The 18497-nt window shown below is 35.3% G+C and overlaps 1 protein-coding gene across 4 annotated transcripts in view; it reads left to right on the forward strand.

Moving 5' to 3' along the window:
- The window catches only part of tmprss11f (transmembrane serine protease 11F), a 28136-nt gene extending 10418 nt beyond the window's left edge, over positions 1-17718 (forward strand). For 3 of the 4 annotated variants that reach the window (XM_004911076.4, XM_012955409.3, XM_031903345.1), the window contains 7 exons: positions 1746-1897; positions 2695-2733; positions 5437-5484; positions 11303-11471; positions 12531-12790; positions 13189-13331; positions 16671-17718. In XM_004911076.4, coding sequence (XP_004911133.1) covers positions 1746-1897; positions 2695-2733; positions 5437-5484; positions 11303-11471; positions 12531-12790; positions 13189-13331; positions 16671-16829 — 970 coding nt within the window. In that variant the 3' untranslated portion in view covers positions 16830-17718. The remainder of the gene's footprint in view (positions 1-1745; positions 1898-2694; positions 2734-5436; positions 5485-11302; positions 11472-12530; positions 12791-13188; positions 13332-16670) is intronic. The other variant, XM_004911077.4, reaches the window with a different exon arrangement.
- The last annotated feature ends 779 nt before the right edge of the window (positions 17719-18497 follow it).

The following is an 18497-nucleotide window of genomic DNA, read 5'->3' on the forward strand; positions in this document are numbered from 1 at the left end:
TGCTGTGTGCGCTCCCATCATATTTGTGCTGTGTGCGTGTCCCTTGGGGGGGGGGTGCGCAACGAGCAAGTTACATCTTCAAATCCATATACTCGAGTATAAGCCGAGGGTTACCGTACTTTTTCAGCACATTTTTGGTGCTGAAAAACTCAGCTTATACTCAAGTATATATGGTAGTTATTTAATTAATCCTGTTTCCGTGAGCCATATTTAATATGGATTTTAGTTGTTTTCTTTGCTAACTTTATAATGCAAAATAATGTCCTACCACTGGTATCTCTAACTTTATTATTATCTGTGCCCTTCATATGATGAAACAAAAGAACCCCCTTGATGCCTGTGCTGAGAATTTGCTATACTGTTTTGCATTTGTCAATTCAGGGAAGCCTGTGATCCACTAAATCGTTTTTTTGAGTAATTTTCTCAATTTGTCTGAACTGAATCATTTCGGGCCTATGCTTATCATGCACATAAGTTCAGAACACTGAACTACCAGCACTGGCAAAATATTGAGAAGAGAAATTACAGCTGGTACCAATTTAATAACAAGTTTTGTTATTTTTTTAAATTATATGCCCTTAGTCACTCTGAAAGGGGAGTTATCCTTACAGTACAGGTCTTTATGTTTCAATCGTGGCATTGAACACATTCTTGTTCTTCAAGATTCTTTGGAATTTTTAATTCTTATGCGGATCCTTGCATTTGCATGTGTTGTTTTAATGATCCATTCAAACAGAAACAAGTCATTCCTAAAGCAGTCAAACCTGTAGAGTCCCTTTCCTCTATTACCAGGAGGCGGAGAGTACAGAAGGGAAAAGCCCCATCATGGTGGCTTTTCTGAGGCGCTGATGGGAAATTACTTTTTTAATAATTCCATGTTGCTAACTCTTATTATTGCTTACATTTCCTCACTTTTTAATCCTTTTACTGTGAAGTCTTCCAAATAAGGCTCATAGCACATGTGATGTTTTGCAGTTCTGTTAGGAAGACGTACTGGTAAACATACATCTAAATGAAAGATTTAATCATGAATGGAGAATAATTTATCTATGCAGAATCCCACTTACTACTACTTAAGGTTTTAAGCACAGTGAGATCACTATGGATTGATGCAGGGGTATGCCACTGTTTTAGTGCAATTGCCTTAAGCTGCTTCAGCAGCTCATACAAATATTGGTAAATAACATCCATGTACAATTTTCAGTATGTGTATGTTGGGCAGGGCAGACAGTCTGGACCAATATTGTGTGTCATGTATTTGTACCAAATTTCAGTTGAGTTGGCTTAAAGGAACAATAATATCAGAAAATATATTTTGAATATATATATTCAAATTTATATTTTGTTTGTCTACCAAAGGACCTCTCCCCCAACTGTTCCTCATGTTTAATGACCAGCTTTAGACCAATATTAAATATTTATGCTAGCATAATACTACTCGTTGCCACCAGAAACAGTGTAACTGGATGACATTTGCCAGGGGAGACACTAATGTCCAGTAGGGTGAAACCTTTAAGAGATAAAGACAAATAGGAGCTTTTCATTCTATATTCTTTTGCTGTCAGTTATGTGTGTGTGCGTCTCTGACCCATGTGATGATTAAATAATTTAAACAGGACAAACACATTAATCAATTAATAATTAAATTTTTATGCTAGCCTAATTCTTAATGCTATTTCACGTTTATTTAAAATTGAAAAAATAAAGTTATATAACATTTCTATACCTTGCTTATTTTTTCACAGTCCTGGAAGTGTAATACCAGTATTTGTGCTATTATTTAACTTTGTCAACAATGGAAGCAGTGCCTCAACTGTCCAAGGGATATTTGTAGAAAATATGAAAAATACTTCAAAAACTGGCTTTGATGTTGACCAGAGCTCACTTCATTTATCAGGTAGATGTTCCTTTTTTAAGTTTACAATTTCTATAAATTACTGATATCAATACCAGTGAAAGTGGCAGTCTAAAGAATAGTTTGATTTTAGGGCTTGCATTGTATTATTTACAGAACTCTATTTAAAAATTAAATATGTTTGCAAACTATCTCTTGCACCAACAGCTCGTTTACAGGGTATAATTATGCTAATTGCACATCCACATATGCTCTCGTAAAGAAATTCTGAAAATGTAGGCAGCCATTTACCAATAATATGTTGATGCTCAGTTTCTGGCTTCAGCTATACCTAAAAGCTCCACAATTTTGTAGAGAAAATCTGTGGATAACTGTGACTCCAAATAACTAGAGAGTTCAAGCTTAGAAAAATATAGATGTTATATAAGATATTGTCCTTGCAGCTAAATAGGACCAATAATAACCAAAACTGTAAGTTCAAATATTGTTTCAAAAGTTCTTTAATCTAATATTGTTCTGTGGGCAGCACTACTAACAATATCTTTCCAAGCATAAGTAACAATGAACTCTTATTTGTGGGTCTAAAAAGAAGCATGTAAAAGACTGGATTTTCTGTGGAAAAACTGGCCAACATCAAATGTAAATTTGTTAAACAGCTATAACAGCCCACACAACAAGATGGCTGAGAAATTTGGTTAATTACAGACAAATTTTGTCAAACCATGTAGCTCCAAGCACATGCTAAGGTTTTTTGGTTTTTATGCTTTGCTCATCTCTTTAATACTGGTTATGTGAACCTAATACAGCGATAATAAAATAAACATATCTCCTTGTTTCAGAAATTTCCTCTTCAGACGCACAGAATCTCCTTTACAGTGGTAAGATTCTTCTCCACCTTTTCTTTCTGTTATCCCTGTATTAATATAGAGACAGAACACTAGCACTAGCCATTCTTTCTAACTAAACAAGTACCTCTTTCCCCAATTCACCCCTAGTATGGGCCTATGCAGACTTATAAAATGAGGGCTGCATTAGGTGCCCAAAAAGGTCCAACAGACTTTTAAAATAAGCCTAACTCCTTACCAGATATGTATTGGGCAGACTGTCATTTTGATCCAATACACAGGTCAATAAGCTGCTTACTAAATCTGTAATGGAGTTGCCATATATGGCTTTATTAACATTTTTTACATATTAACTTATTACAGTAAGATATATTAAGAGAAAGAATGCTAAATATCCAGCATAGAAACCCGAAATGTATTACCTGAATGAAATTCCTTCCTCATTTAACATACTTTAGTAACATGTAGATGAGGTTGAAACAGACTCATCAACAAGTCTATCAAGTTTGCGCATTATTTTCTAAGTGAGCCTGACTAAAAATACAATCTATACTACTATATACACTATACCATATCACATCCCAACTTGCATTGTTAATCTATGTAATGCTGAATCACCAAAATCCACAACCATTAATATGATTACACACTACTCTGGCAAATGTAGCCCACCCCTAAAATGTTTTCTGTATGTGAGTTTAATCATATTTAGGCATACAAAATCTCACTATAGAGAACACATAGAGGTTTTATTTGTTATTTTCTTCCTTAGTAACTTCAAACTCTTCAATTCTCAAACTCTACTACTCAGCTCTTTAACAAAGCATACTGAAATACCAGCATCATACCTAGAGTATATATTCTATCATGATTTTTCTTAAATAGACCTCTCATGTAATAACTCTCAAAAATCACACCCATGCTTTTTATATCCTGTCATTAGTGAAAAGTGAATCTGTCCTGTTTCGTGTCGCCATAAAATTCACAAAACAGCAAGAAAATTCATGAAACGGCAAAAAAATTTGCGAAATGCATTTGCCGCACAATTTTTTTTTGTCATCTGTGCTTTTTTTACATGACTGCACCCTTGTTTGACGCGCAACAAAAAAAAAATTACGCGCAACAAATTTTTCCGCAGCTAATTTTCATGGAAGTTTCACAAAACACTTCTCCAATGGCGAAATGCGGACGTTCGCTGCGAATCCATGCCTGGTGAAAAAATTCACTCATCACAAACTGTCATAATTTTTCTTAGATAGATCTCTTGAGTACTAAAACGTTATCACCTATGCTTTTTCCATACCCCTTCTTTTAATATGCTTGGATAAAATACAGCAGCGCTTCAGAATTGTTTTCTAATAAAGCTCTTAAATTTTATATTTTTCTTAATTATAGTTCTAGCATTATTTAAGAATTTTGTATTTTACTTACAGATATACACATATCTTTGAATAAGTAAGAGTAAAATAAGAGTCCATTTTAAGCAAAAGATAACATTTAAAATGATTATTGATCCTGTTTCGTTGTAATAATAACACAGAACCGTGTACTTGATGGTAACTAAGCATATTGGGTTTATTTAATGTTTAAATGTTTTTAATAGACCTAAACATGATGATCCGATCCAAATAACAAAAAAATCCTTATGCAAAAAAACACAGGTTCTAAGCATTCTGGATGTTATATCCTATATCTGTATTGCTTTTTAGCATTTTTTTTTGCCATCAGGCTCTGTATATTCCTATATGGAACAGGCTTTTAAAACCATGAGGCATCCAATTTAAGATTATTCTTCTAAAAATCCAGCAAGAAGAATTTCAGACTGTTAGGATTTTAGTTACTGATCAGCAATTGTTGCTCTGTATTTATTGCATGTACATCAAATCTATAACATACATAATGCAAGAGCACATACTGAGAGTCAAAAAATGTAATCTGCTTATTAATATTAATGTGTATTGAACAATTCAGTCATCTTAAATGAGCTCATCACATATAATAGAATAACTAATGTCAACAACCTGATTTTAAGTTAGTAATCCTTCCGTCTGTAACTACAATACACAATCAAATGTTGGTACTAATAAAAAGCACTTGTACAATAGATTCAAATCAAGTTCCTTCATTCTCAGTTAGTGACTTTACACATTGTTCTTTCATTAGGTAAAGTGTGATATTTTGATATCTTTGATATCTATCGCGTCAAGTATTTCCCCAAAATTAGCTTCAGGCTCTAAAGGCAAAACAGAGATCTAAACATTTGTTGCTTCACACTCCCATCCCCATCATGTGACATGTAGTGAGCATCTATGACAATACTAGCCAGTTAAGTGCACACAGCTTTTGCTATTGTTAAAATAGCAAATAGTTGCTCTATAGGTTTGACAACTTGTAAGTTACATATTCTAATTTTACATTTTTACAGATCCAACATACATAGTATGGCGTTACCTTAGCAAACAAGTAAAGCACTTCAGTGTTCCCTCTTTTATATTTAGCACTGAAACAGTTTTTGAGTCTTGTGGCTAACAATGTTCCATGCACCACTCTGCATATAGTGGAACGTCAAGGAGCCTAATTGTATTCAATTTTTTCCATAACACTCTAATTGCATTACTGACATGTTTATCTGAAATAACACGGACAAGCCTTCTGTAAAAATATGATGCCATATGGAGGCAACCATATTTCAGAGACATATATTACAGTCACATTTTACTTCACTTGCATTTTCAGTTCCAAGCACAACAACAGCTTATACAACTACTGCTGCAGACTTTACAGGTATGTATACATTAAAAAATTTAGGACCATATAAACTACTAACACATGAGATGTTCTCAATACTTCACCATTATTACTATAAACCTGTCTGGCATTTAATTGTAACATGTGACTCTTTATACACTACATTGCAATGTGTTAAAAGGCATTAAAGTGGACCTGTCACCCAGACATAAAAAGCTGTATAATAAAAGTCCTTTTCAAATGAAACATGAAACCCAAAATAATTTTTTTATTACCACATCCATACCCATTATAAAAGCATTTTAAAATCCCAGCTGTCAATCATATAATGCCTTAGGCATAGAGGTGGGGCAGACAGTTACTTTCACTTTCAATTCAGAACTTCTTAGATGTTGCTGCTCTCCTCACATTCCCCCTCCCTCCTCACCATCTAATTGTGTAACCAGTGCATGGACATGGGCATCAGGTCCCCCCATACTGGCACAGAAACAAGATTTTGGCAGGATGCAATGCCTGCTTTGATAACAGTGTCCACAAAATGGCCCCTGCCTGCTTGCTGCATTTGTGAATTCCAAGGCTGAAGAAAATAAGATTAAAATAATTTATGTGTAAGTAAAGTTTATTTTGCTTGACAAACACAATAGAAAACAATTTGAAATTATTTCTTAAGGTGACAGGTCCGCTTTAATTAAAAGTACTAATTTAACTACTAACACATCAGATGCTCTCAGTATTTCACTCTAATTGCAATAAACCTGCCTGCCATGTAATTGTAATGTGTAACACCTTATTACACTACATTGCAATATGTTAAGAGACAGCTACTAACATAAATCTATTTAGAATTCATTTTTGTTGTAAGCATAAACATATATTTTCAGTGTGTCTTATGCCTTTCATCCACCCACTTGTTGGCAATAGGCCCCAAACTGATAAGTACATCTGATAAGTAGGCTTAAAGGAGAATTCAAGTCAAAATTTAAAAAGCATACTGCCCAACAGTCCTCCTATTGAACAGGCAGCCATCTCTAAAAAGGTATTCTCCCTTCCTTTCCCTCCTTGCTTCATACTGCACATGTGTTTCATTCCCTCCCCCCTCCCCTCTGCCAGATCCGCTTCTGATTGGCTGGTGGGCGTGTGTAGCTTAGAACAGGAGACAGGATCAAGTTACACACATGCTCAGAGAATAGGAAGGCTGCCGCTGGCAGCCTACAGGAAGGGGAGAGCAGTCTTCACACTGCTGTAGGCTGCCAGCACCATTTCTCAGAGAAGCAAGCAGGGATCTGGGAATTTAGATATGCAGTAAGTACTTATAAAGAATGCCTTTAGACTTACGTTTCATTTATATTAACCTGTCATTGTCCTTTAAGCCTTGAACTAAGAAAAAGGATATCCTGGCAAGTGTGGTTTACAGCAATGGGTCCTTTATCCACATTTATTCTTTCCATCAACAATTTAGAGACAAAAGGTGCTCAACTAATTTTTCCTCCTAATTTTGGTTGTCTTAAATTTTATACATATATTTAGTAAACATGTTTGTGCAAGTATACAGTTAGGGACATATCTTTGGTTCAATTAAAGGACACCCCCCCCTCCACAAAAAAATTAAACCATTTAACAGCTTGTTGTTCAAAAGTTAATAAAAAAAGCTGCAGCATCACCTTAGGATTCCTTCTCTTTCTCTAACCCACTCCGCCCCCTCCGTTAGGAATTGACTTTAGCTCTTGGCTTACTGAGCATGCTCAGTTCTTCACAAATCAGGTTACCAAACACGCCCTCCAGTCTAGGAACCAATGAAGAGATGGCACTGCTGGTTTCATAGAAACTCTGCTCTAGCTGTGCACTCTGTGGCGAAACATGTTATTTCTCCTAACCTTCTGTCCTGAGCACAGTTGCTGTAATAACTGTTATGGGGCACAATTTGCGCAGGACTTTTTATCAAAGTAAGTTCAGCGTACATGTGCTGTTTGCAGATGTAAATGTCACTGAAAAAGACATATAAGAGTGTCAGGGTTCAGAAATTATTAAGAAATCCATTGGTTAGTGCAAAGGCATTTTCTGAAGATCTGGCACCCTTAAGTAGTGCAGATATCTTTAGTGAACCGGCCCTCATTTATGCCGGACTGGAAAAACCATCCCTGAACAGAGGAGGGTGAGAGGATGCCTGTGCCACTTGTCAGTGGATTACACATGTGCATTATAGGACAAAGTTTGACAGTATAATCCATTGCTTAGTGAACATGAAGAGGGTTGTGTCAGAGGGACTATTGTCAAATTAGAGTAAACAGATATTGTAAGAAATGACAAAAGGTCATGCATTGTTGTAGTGGAATGAGGAAGGTGAAAACTTAAATAATATTTAAAATGAAATAATATTAAAGTGAGATCAAAAAATATTTCTCAATAACTTACTTGTAGTCTGGATGTACATAATAGTGAATATTTAATTCACTATTATATTTTAAACACCCATACAATTCTTTTTTACAGTTGCCATAGCTTTGCTTTACAATGTTGGTACACAAGACTCGCATAATTTTTTTCCCTTCACCTTTTCTATACTAGCACTAAAATATTATAAACAATTTACTACACATGTGCTTATATTCTACCATGCTGTTACCCATAATCAACCCCTAACAATCTGCAGTTTGATTTGATCAACAATCATCAGATTTGTTGTTGTGGGTTAACAGCACTGACAGCAATATTTGCAATTAACCCCTATAAGAAGAAAGAAATTGAGTGTTATGTGTGGGCCTAAATTGATGAATAAATATAGACTATAAATCTGTAGCTATAAAATCTGTTTTTCTGTTTTCAACTAGTTCTCCTAATGAAATAAAGACTTAATCTATTTTGCTACCATTTATCATAATGTTATTTATATAATAATTATTTATTTTGGCATGTTTAATAGGAATAAAGATAGATACAAGTCCCACCGCATTTCATTCCAGTACAGAATAGTTTCAAGCCTGTGTCTTGTAATTGTGTGCTGGACATGGGACAATGAGCAACAGTACATGTGTGATAACAAAGGAATTACATTTTTCCTTCATTGTGATTGAACAATAAGGCAAATGCCCATACTGGCGTTTCCCATTCAAGTTAAAGGAGAACTAAAGCCTAACTAAAGAAGTAGGGCAGAAATGTTGTACATTATGATTTAGGTTTCTGTACCAGCCCAAGGCACCCACAGCCCTTTAGCAGGGAAGATTTGTGCCTCTAAAGATGCCCCAGTAGCCCCCCATCTTCTTTCTGCTGATGTGCTGCTGTCAGTTACTGAGCTTAGGGACAGACTCAAAATATACTGCATAAATAGAGTATAAATGTAATTCATTAATAATAAAAGTAATTCATTCATTCACATTACATGACAGATCTAAAACCAGGGCATTTGCATCAGAATTGAATATTAAGCCCTGTAGCATCAGCTTATATGACAGACAACCCTCATTTTCTGCTTTATAATTTGCAACAACCTCTAAACTCAGCTTCTCAACAGCTGCTCAGACCACTATGAGCATGTGCACTGTCCTGGACAGTTCTAGGTGGGGAGCTCCTGTGACAACTGTAACAACCTATATCATTACTACTATAGAGATGCTGAAACTTTAAGCCAGTGCAGTCAGTTTATAATATAAAATATGGCATTTCTAGCCATATTCATTTTTAGGGTTTAGTTCTCCTTTAAAGGGGTGCCTCCAAGTTAGCTTTTCTAAAATAATTACACCAAACATCAAATATCCTCACAAAGAACCCTGTAAGATTAACTTTAATAAAAATTAAGCCAAAGTGCAATCAGGATATTGACCCTATTTGTGTTCTTTATAAGCGCCATAGGACCCGTGGCTAAAGCAGCATTAGTGCGGGTGGTGTAAATATGGTAGTGTTACTAGGGGGAATGGAGTACCCCTCTCGTTTGTGCATATGCTAATCTTCAAGGTTTGGGAAGGCTGGAGATCTGGTGCATATGACAGCACTGAACCCAGATACAGCTCTTATTGAAGGGGCTGCCTTTTTCAGTCAGTTATATAGATATACTGTTTTTTCTATTCAAAATTTTTATAAACAATTTTAGAAGAACAAGATGAATGTCACAGTAAGAAATATACATTATCATTTCAAGCAATATCTAGACTGGTTTTTATTATGATTTCCATTTTATCTTCTTATATTGAACTTAGCTGCTTGCCTAAACATAAAGCTACACTTAGCAATTGTTATTTATAGTTACTTGTTGCATGCCAGTATGGTCCAGACCTCCATACAACGTACAGACAAAGAGAAAATGAAGACAGGAACATTGAGTCACAGGGCTCTTCTAGTAAGAATTTAAAGTATTACTCACCCTCAAATAACAATGGTTCCTGCTAACTTGGTGACATCCGCATCAGTGTTTAAAGGTCAATTTTCTTCTTTCCAACATGGGTTTTAAATCTGCCTATTTAGTGCATTGTGTTGTTTTTTCAGAACTTCTACAATGTAGAACACATTTAAATAAATATTACGGGAGATTCTTTGTGTGAAAAATCTGAACGTTTTTATCCGAGGTTAGAGTATCAAAATGCATTTTTATTCTGTCTGATAAAAAACATTTGTTCTAATCTATGAAGTTCCCACGTGTGCTGTACTCTTGAGAGCCTGTCACTACAGAATTAATACTATGTTGGACTCTGCCCAGTATTCAGTGCAAATCAACCACCATTGTTGGTCCATATAGACATGACATATATCCTAAGTAATAAAAACAGTTTAAGAGATAATGAGGTTTGAAAATATTTACTAGAAAACTTCACATGAAACAAAAGTGAGAATTCCACAGTTGCCCCCTCCCCAGCAAGCTCTGTGCCTTCCTTTGCTACAACAGGTACAACTACACTGATCAGTTATATTTAGTGAATCTGTTGTCCATGTGGTTCTGCAAAGCTGGTGACTAATAGACGCACATTTCAGGGTCAGTGACTGGATTTCTAATTCACAGGAGAATTTGATCACCTGAATTGTTCACTGTGGGGGAACACGCATAGTCATATGAGAATGAACTTCAGGTGGAGATAACCAAATTGATGAAAATGTTTATCCTATATGTTCTAAAATGAGAAAAGTATTGTAAGTTGGAGGATTGAATAGATACAGCAGCTATGGAGATCATTTCTTGGAGTTTATTGAGCTCTTGCCAGAACTTTAGGGATGTGACACAGCTCCCCCAAATCTCTACACCCCTAGCTACTTCTTGCCACATCAAATGCCTTTACAAGAAACAATGTTCTATGCTAGGTAACTTCAGTGCATCAATGTGGGAAGCCAAGAATCTGCTACAACCAGAGGTTTGCAAGTTTTGACTGCAGAAGAAGTCTGTAGAATATATTATGTAAAAGTAAGGCTACTTTCAATTCCACACTGGACCTCCAGTGTAATACTGCATAAGGTGAATATAATAAGTAATCTATTCCTGCAATTGTGGGTCTTTAATTAAAGGTATAGGATCTATTATCTGGAAGCCCAGTATCCAGAAAGTTCCAATATACAGGAATAATATTTTCCATAGAGGAGTATTTAAGCAAACTATTTCTTTCTGTTATAGTGATATATACTTTTTATTTTTATAATGTTTACATGTTTTAATAATTCTAAAAAATGGTGATCCAAATTACGCAAACACCCTCTTTAAAAAACAAACAAACAAGAAAACAAACCCTCATCTGGGATGCATTTTTGTATTTAAAATTTAAATATATTTAATCTCAACCTTGCACTTCCTTTGATGTCTTGTGTTGTGTCATTAAAATTGGTCAATTTGTACACTTTTCAGTGATATTAATTTTGATCTAATTTATTCATTTAACAGCTTGTGGAATTGGAGGTCCTTCAGTTTCGAACAGGATAGTTGGAGGAACTAATGCAGGCCTAGGTTCATGGCCTTGGCAAGCGAGTCTGCGTTTATTAGGTAGTCATACATGTGGAGCTTCTTTACTCAATGATACCTGGCTGGTAGCTGCTGCTCATTGTTTCGATATGTAAGTTTCCATCTAAATATCTTTATTTGTAAACCTGCTAATTCAACTTATAACTGGTGAGGAAACTTATTAGCACACATCTTGTAACCCACTGCCTATCAATTGCAACCAATCACAAGTAACATAATTAGTCCTATCAAACCCTGTGTTACACAAATTATCTGACACAATACCGTTTAAAGGGACCGTCTGCAATATTAAGTTAGCAACCGCAACTAAGTGATTGTTTGTAACTGATGGACAACTTGTTTAAATAAATGAACAACTAATTAAAATGCAAATAATGAAATGATACCAGCCACAGCTTTATTTGTGGTTCAAACATTAATGTTAAATACAATTGACAATAAATGACAAAGATAGTAATCACTCTAGACCAAAATTATGCCTGATGCTCCGCCCCCAAACTAAGATAAGAACAAGTGGACCCCTGCCCTCCAAGGCCATATAAGTGAAAACTAGCAAAGTAACAAAATAAAACAATAAACAAGCCTGCCCCCATCTAAGGGGGGGCTTTTATTTATACTAACCAACACAAAATAGTGGCCTACTAGCCCTCCATAACCATTTCTACAAACTACCCTCCCTTTAACTTTAGCCTAGCCCCAATATGCAAAATTTCCTATTCCCATGTGAGCTAAGTCATGCAGCCCTCTCCTACAAACCTGCTATGATCTGTGCGAACTTAGCAAAACAAGACTCCATATTATTTATATATATTTATAATTAATGCACAAGAATCATCTTTTTGGCGCTACAAAGTACATGTGAGACTTCCTCTGGGTTATACACACACACACATATATGAGAATAAAATATGATACAGTGCACTGCCAGTCATATATGAAGACTCTGGTGCTACCATGAAAAGGAATAATGAATAACTGGAAGTAGGGCACTCACAGGGCTTTTTATGTTTTTTTTTTTACAAAAGGTGAAAGAAGATCATGCCAGGTAACTGGTAAAATACTTAACAGGAGAACTGCTAAACAAAAAGCTAAATAGTTAAAAACAACACAAATAATAAACCTGTAAGCTAGTTGTCCTCTCTTTCCAAAGGAATGCAGATGCAAATTCATGGACAGTAGTTTTGGGAACAATAAATGTATACTCTGGTTCTGAGTTTAAGATCGAGAAAATTATCATCTATGAAGGTTACACCAGTCACAACCACAGGAATGATATTGCACTCCTTAAATTGTTCACTCCACTGAACTTTACAAGTATTATTCGGCCAGTGTGCCTACCAGAAGCATCCGATATCTTTCCTGATGGCTCATCATGCTACATCACGGGATGGGGAGCACTTACAGACGGAGGTTTGTAAATATATTGCTATTTCACATTATTTCCTTCCTGACATAGCAATCATTTGTTTTGGTAAAGAAACTCTGAGATGCGTAAATCCTGGTTATCTAGGTTTTACTGAATTTAAAGCAACATGATACAACCACATTTTCATATACTGTATATATATATAAACTATGACTATGAATACAAAAAAGAAGATAAGCAACTGATAAAAACAGTAAGACTGGTCCCACACATATTTTTCTTGTTTGCTGAAGTCAGTTGCTGGTTGGAAGCAGGCAGAATATGAATGTTAATTATTAAAAAAAATACGAACTACATAATGAAAATCTATTGAAATATTTCTTAGAATACACCCATTATATAACATAATGAAAGTTGAAAAAATTTGTGTTTGATTTTTCAGGTTCAGCATCCCAAGTGCTGCAGCAGGCTGAAGTAAAGATAATTAATTCAGACACATGCAGCAGTTCTCAGATGTATGGGGGTCTAATATATCCATCAATGATATGTGCTGGTTATGCAACAGGACAAATTGACTCCTGTCAGGTTAGTATTTATAGGCTTGCAGTGTAAAAAGCATTTTATAGATTTGAAATTATCTGCATCTGAAAAAGTTCTCTGAACTACACTTACATACATTTACACACACATACAGCACACAATTTTGCAGTTTTTTCTTTTGTTTTTGTTTTTCATTTTGCACATTTATCTACACCTATATACACTTATATACAGTCATATACACACTGTCACACAACTTTTACACATGTACACACATGTATACACAAACACTTTTTTTTTTTTTTTTACCACTTTGTTTTTAGAGAGGGGGTGTTACGGCACATAATATGCTCTCAGGGGGCTCTGTGTGCAAAAGCTGAGTTGGCAGGCGAGAAATCTATATGCGCTATTTTCATTTTGGGGTCAGTACATACCGCAGACTTTGGTATATCAATGCATATTGGGCATCAAACTGTTCAGTAGACCTTAGGTGTTCCTATTTTGGGTGAGTTGCCTTTGTACACAAGAAATTGTGTGAAATAAATGCGGCAAAATGAAACATTTTTAGGCGATTTTCTGAAATGTCATAAACACCACTAATTTTAGGAAAGCTTTGCAGATTGGTACTTTGGTGTAGAAAGGACTCTTTACTGATGTTGGATTTGTCAGAATGTGTACTTTTTCTAGGGGTCTCTGTATAGTTAGGGGGTGTTATGGCACATAATACGCTGACAGGGGGGCTCTTTGTGCAAAAGCTGAGTTGGCAGGCGAGAAATCTATATGCGCTATTTTCATTTTGGGTTCAGTACATACCACAGACTTTGGTATATCTAGACATATTGGGCATCAAACTGTTCAGTAGACCATAAGTGTTTCTATTTGGGGTGATTTTCCTCTGTATGCAAGAAATTGTGTGAGATAAATGCGGTAAATTTCTGAAATGTCATAAAAATCGGCAAACAGGAAAGCTTTGGATTAAAAAGAAATGTGTACCCATTATAAATTAGGGGGAATGTGTACTTTCCAAAAATATATGGCTTTCTGGGGTGTGTGTACTGTTTTTGTAGCATTATCCCACATAAATAATGTAAATGTGTTGATTTTGCAGGAGCTGAAATGACAGATCATATGGGGGTATGTTCCCATTGGGGCCCCTACATGCCACATATTTGGGTAAACCTATATATATTTGGTATCAAACTGTTTAGTGGACCCCTGGCGTTCAAATTTACAGTGTTTTATCTTGGTACCTAATGCTATGTGGGAGATAAGATGCTGCAAAGTGGAAGCTTTGAGAGGATTTTTGGAGATGTCATAAAAATTGCCAAATTTAGAAAACCTTTGCGGCTTGGTACTTTGGAGTAGAAAGACATGGGTACCCATTTTAGATTTGGGAAAATGTGTACTTTCCAAAAATATATGGCTTTCTGGGTTGAGCGTACTTTATACTAGCTTTATTCCACATATAATGTATAAATATGTTGATTTTGCAGAAGCTGAAATGACAGAAATGATAGATCATATGGGGGTATGTTCACATTGGGGCCCCTACATGCCACATACTTAGGTAAACATATACATATTGGGCATCAAACCATTCAGTGAACCCCTGGGGTTCAAATTTAGGGTGTTTTATTTGGTTACTTTATGACCTATAGGAGATAAGATACTATAGAAAATTTCACAAATTTTGATAAAAACCAATAATTTTAGGAAAGCATTGCAACTTGGTAGTTTGGAGTAGACAGACAATTGTGCCCAGAATCTGTTCTTTCCAGAAATGTGTAATTTTCTGGGATAAACCTTCTGTTAATGGAATTTTTGGCCTTGAAATCTAAAGTATGCAGCTTTCTGAAGCAGTGCTTTGGAAATTTGTTAGTGTACTGCTGAGTTTTTGACCTATACAAGTGATAAATCTCCATAAAACTATATATATTTGGTATTGGCACGTTCAGGAGACATGGGACTTTCCAAATCAGTTGTATTTTTGTGCATAAAACAATTTTTGTTTCTGGTACGTGTGTTTATATTATGGAAAATATGATTTTTTTTTAATTTTGTAGACATTTAGAAGCCTATATCATGTTACAGAATTGGAATTACACCAAAATTGTACCAAATTTTGAAAGCTTAGTTTGTCCTGAAAAAAACGATATATTGTTTTCCTGGGAAAACTAAAAGTCCCCCGAGGAAAGGCTCCTAAAGTGAAACAGTGCAAAATGTTCAAAAACTGTCTGGCAGTAGAAGCTCCACTTTGACCAAAACAGCTGGCAGTGAAAGTGTTAAAGAAAAACTACACCCCCAAACAATGTAGGTGTTTATAAAAATATATTGCATAAACAGCTCATATGTAAAAGCCTGATTCATCTAAACAAATCATTTTCATATAAATATACTTTTTTAGTATTACATGCCACTGGATATTCCTAAATAGAAAACTGTCATTTTAAGTACTTAAGGGCTGCCCCCTGGAATCGTACGATTCATGGTTCACACAAACAAACCAAAGGTACACATACACATTAGGTCACATCAGCCAATTAATGGACAGAGTTCTGTCTTTGCTCCTTCATGTAAAAGGGCCAGCATTACAGCCAACATGAAGTTTTGGTCCTCCCTGGGACCTTTTTCATATATATCCCAGTTTGCAGTTTGGTAATATTCTTTAATAGGTCACTTAATATGATAAAACTGTCTGTTGATTAATTATTCATAATTCTGGGAGTATAGTTTTCCTTTAAGTGGAATATGAGGTAACAGTATAAAACAAGCCTAACCTGGACTATTAAAGGCAGTAGTTTGAATGAGAGTCTGGAATATGAATAGGAAAGGGTGTGAATAGAATGATAAGTAATAAAAAATAGCAATAACATTAAACCTTCAGCCTCACAGAGCAATAGTTTTTGGCTGCTGGGGTCAGTGACCCTCTTTTGAAAGCTGGAAAGAGTCAGAAGAAAAAGGCGAACAATTAAAAAACTGTAAGAAATAAAAAAAATTAAGAACAAAAAGCTGCTAAAGAATCGACCATTCTATAACATACGTAAAGTTAACTTCAAGGTGAACCACCCCTTTAAGAAAGGAGTAAAATGAAGGGGGAGGGAGTAGAGAAGGCTGAAAGGAATATCAAGGCCTTAGAAACCTTAAAACAACTTATTTATATGCTGAATTAAGAACTATTAATAACTATTTTATATTCTATGACTACTTAAAGGGCTAAAGTTTACTTGTAGATTTTGCGCTAATTAGACAGTACTCTACCTTGACAATCTTCTGGGTAAATATTTAAAAGATACATTGAATAAATCAATATTAAACAACTTGTAATTGTTTATTTGTAGATCTGCTCTGAAACAACATTTAACTGTATTGTTTACTTCCATTTAGGGAGATTCTGGTGGGCCTTTAGTCACCCTAAAATCTGGCAGATGGGTCCTTATTGGAATTGTGAGCTTTGGATATGGATGTGCATTACCAAACAAACCTGGCGTATATTCCAGAATAACCTATTTGCGCAACTGGATAACAGCACATTCTGGCCTATAATGAACAATGCTAATACAGTATATAGGCCTGAAGGATGGTTTATAAAAAAAACATAAGAGATGATATACAGGTGATCTAGATTCATGTCTTCTGAAAAAAGAGAATTTCCTACATTCTAGGAATAATGCAGCTGCACATTTTGTATAATTTGCTAATGGTGCATTTTCTGTGTTACTGGCCCTCGTATGACTGCACTAATATTATAGTGTTTGCACAAGTGATGCTTTGCCTTAGCACACTGTATTTCATGTTACTAGCAAATGTATTCAAAAGGCCAGTAAACATTGTATTCATTTTAAAGCTGCTTCTTTATTTAAAGCTGGCTATTTTTCCAGGCCAGTTCTATTGCATTCTCTGATAACAGCATAGCACAATTAAATTGTATATATTATATTGTATGTGTATTATATTGTAAATTGTTTGTATTATAGCAACTGCACATTTCAGGAAGCACTTTCTTTTTACAGTGTGTAATTTATGCAGATTAAACTTCCTGTTATACAGGATTATTTTAAAGCTCATTATAATGAGTCTCTTATTTGTATTGTGACTTATCTAAGGCTGTGAAACAAGCCTTTGGGGGTTTGCTGTTGGATACAGTTGGCTTTTTAACATTTCCCAAAGGCCTAAACTCTGTGTTGCACTTTGTTACCATTTCTTGAGTTAATCAATGTATAAAGTGGGTAACCATCTAGTAATTTCTTTCTTTTTGAAAAGACTGATCCCAGCATTCTTAGATGCTGATGTTTGTAGATTTCTCATAATTAATAATTGTTGTCAATTTTGTTTTCCTCATTTTTTTCTACAATGAAGGAACAAATGTTGTATATGACACAAAACTTGGATGACATTTCATATTTGATTCCAATAAAAGTTAATAATGATGATATGGCTTATGATGGTTGATTTTGCTTTATATTTAAACTTCATCTTAATGCATCATAAAAATACTACAAAATGTATGTGTGTTAGTAACAAATAAACATCTTGCACTGCAGGGGCAATTTCGCTCTATGCACTGGCAATGCTGCCTACCCATCAACCAGATCTAATGCTAAAAAGTTAAGCTCGGGGGGGGGATTTTGGGCTAAATCAGGTAGAATTGCCCCTGCTGCACTGAATTCATGGACCAGAAAGTTGAACCTACACATAACTACATGGCTTATAAATAACTGTAGGGGTGTGAATGTTGCCAGGCCCTTGATGACAAAAAATGATTACAAACAGCAGAAGGGCCAAGCACTGTCACACAGGGTATGTCTAAATGAGGGGTGGCCATAGGATCTACAGTATAGTATGGAATACTTGGCATCTGCAGATTTCCATGTAGAGAGTTCCTCTGTGCCAAAAATAAATCAAACAAATACATGGTTGTCTTCTGCTTTAGTTAATATCATGTTGTAGTTTCCAGAGTATTCTGGATAACACAAGCTATATACCTACTATATTACTGCAGACAAATTATTTTTGTTTTGAACACAAGAATAGGTAAGCAAGTTCTGTATGGTACTGATGAATTTAAATGTATGCATGTATTTTTTGATTTGCAGTGTACAGCTTTTGAGTAAATTAATAGAATAAACAGGGGTAGATACAATAGTAAAGTGTTGAGTGTTAAAGAGACGAGAGGCAGGAGGCCCCTGCATTGTAAAGCTTACAATCCAAGTG

The sequence above is a fragment of the Xenopus tropicalis genome, chromosome 1 (assembly GCF_000004195.4).
Source record: "Xenopus tropicalis strain Nigerian chromosome 1, UCB_Xtro_10.0, whole genome shotgun sequence".
Taxonomy (NCBI): domain Eukaryota; kingdom Metazoa; phylum Chordata; class Amphibia; order Anura; family Pipidae; genus Xenopus; species Xenopus tropicalis.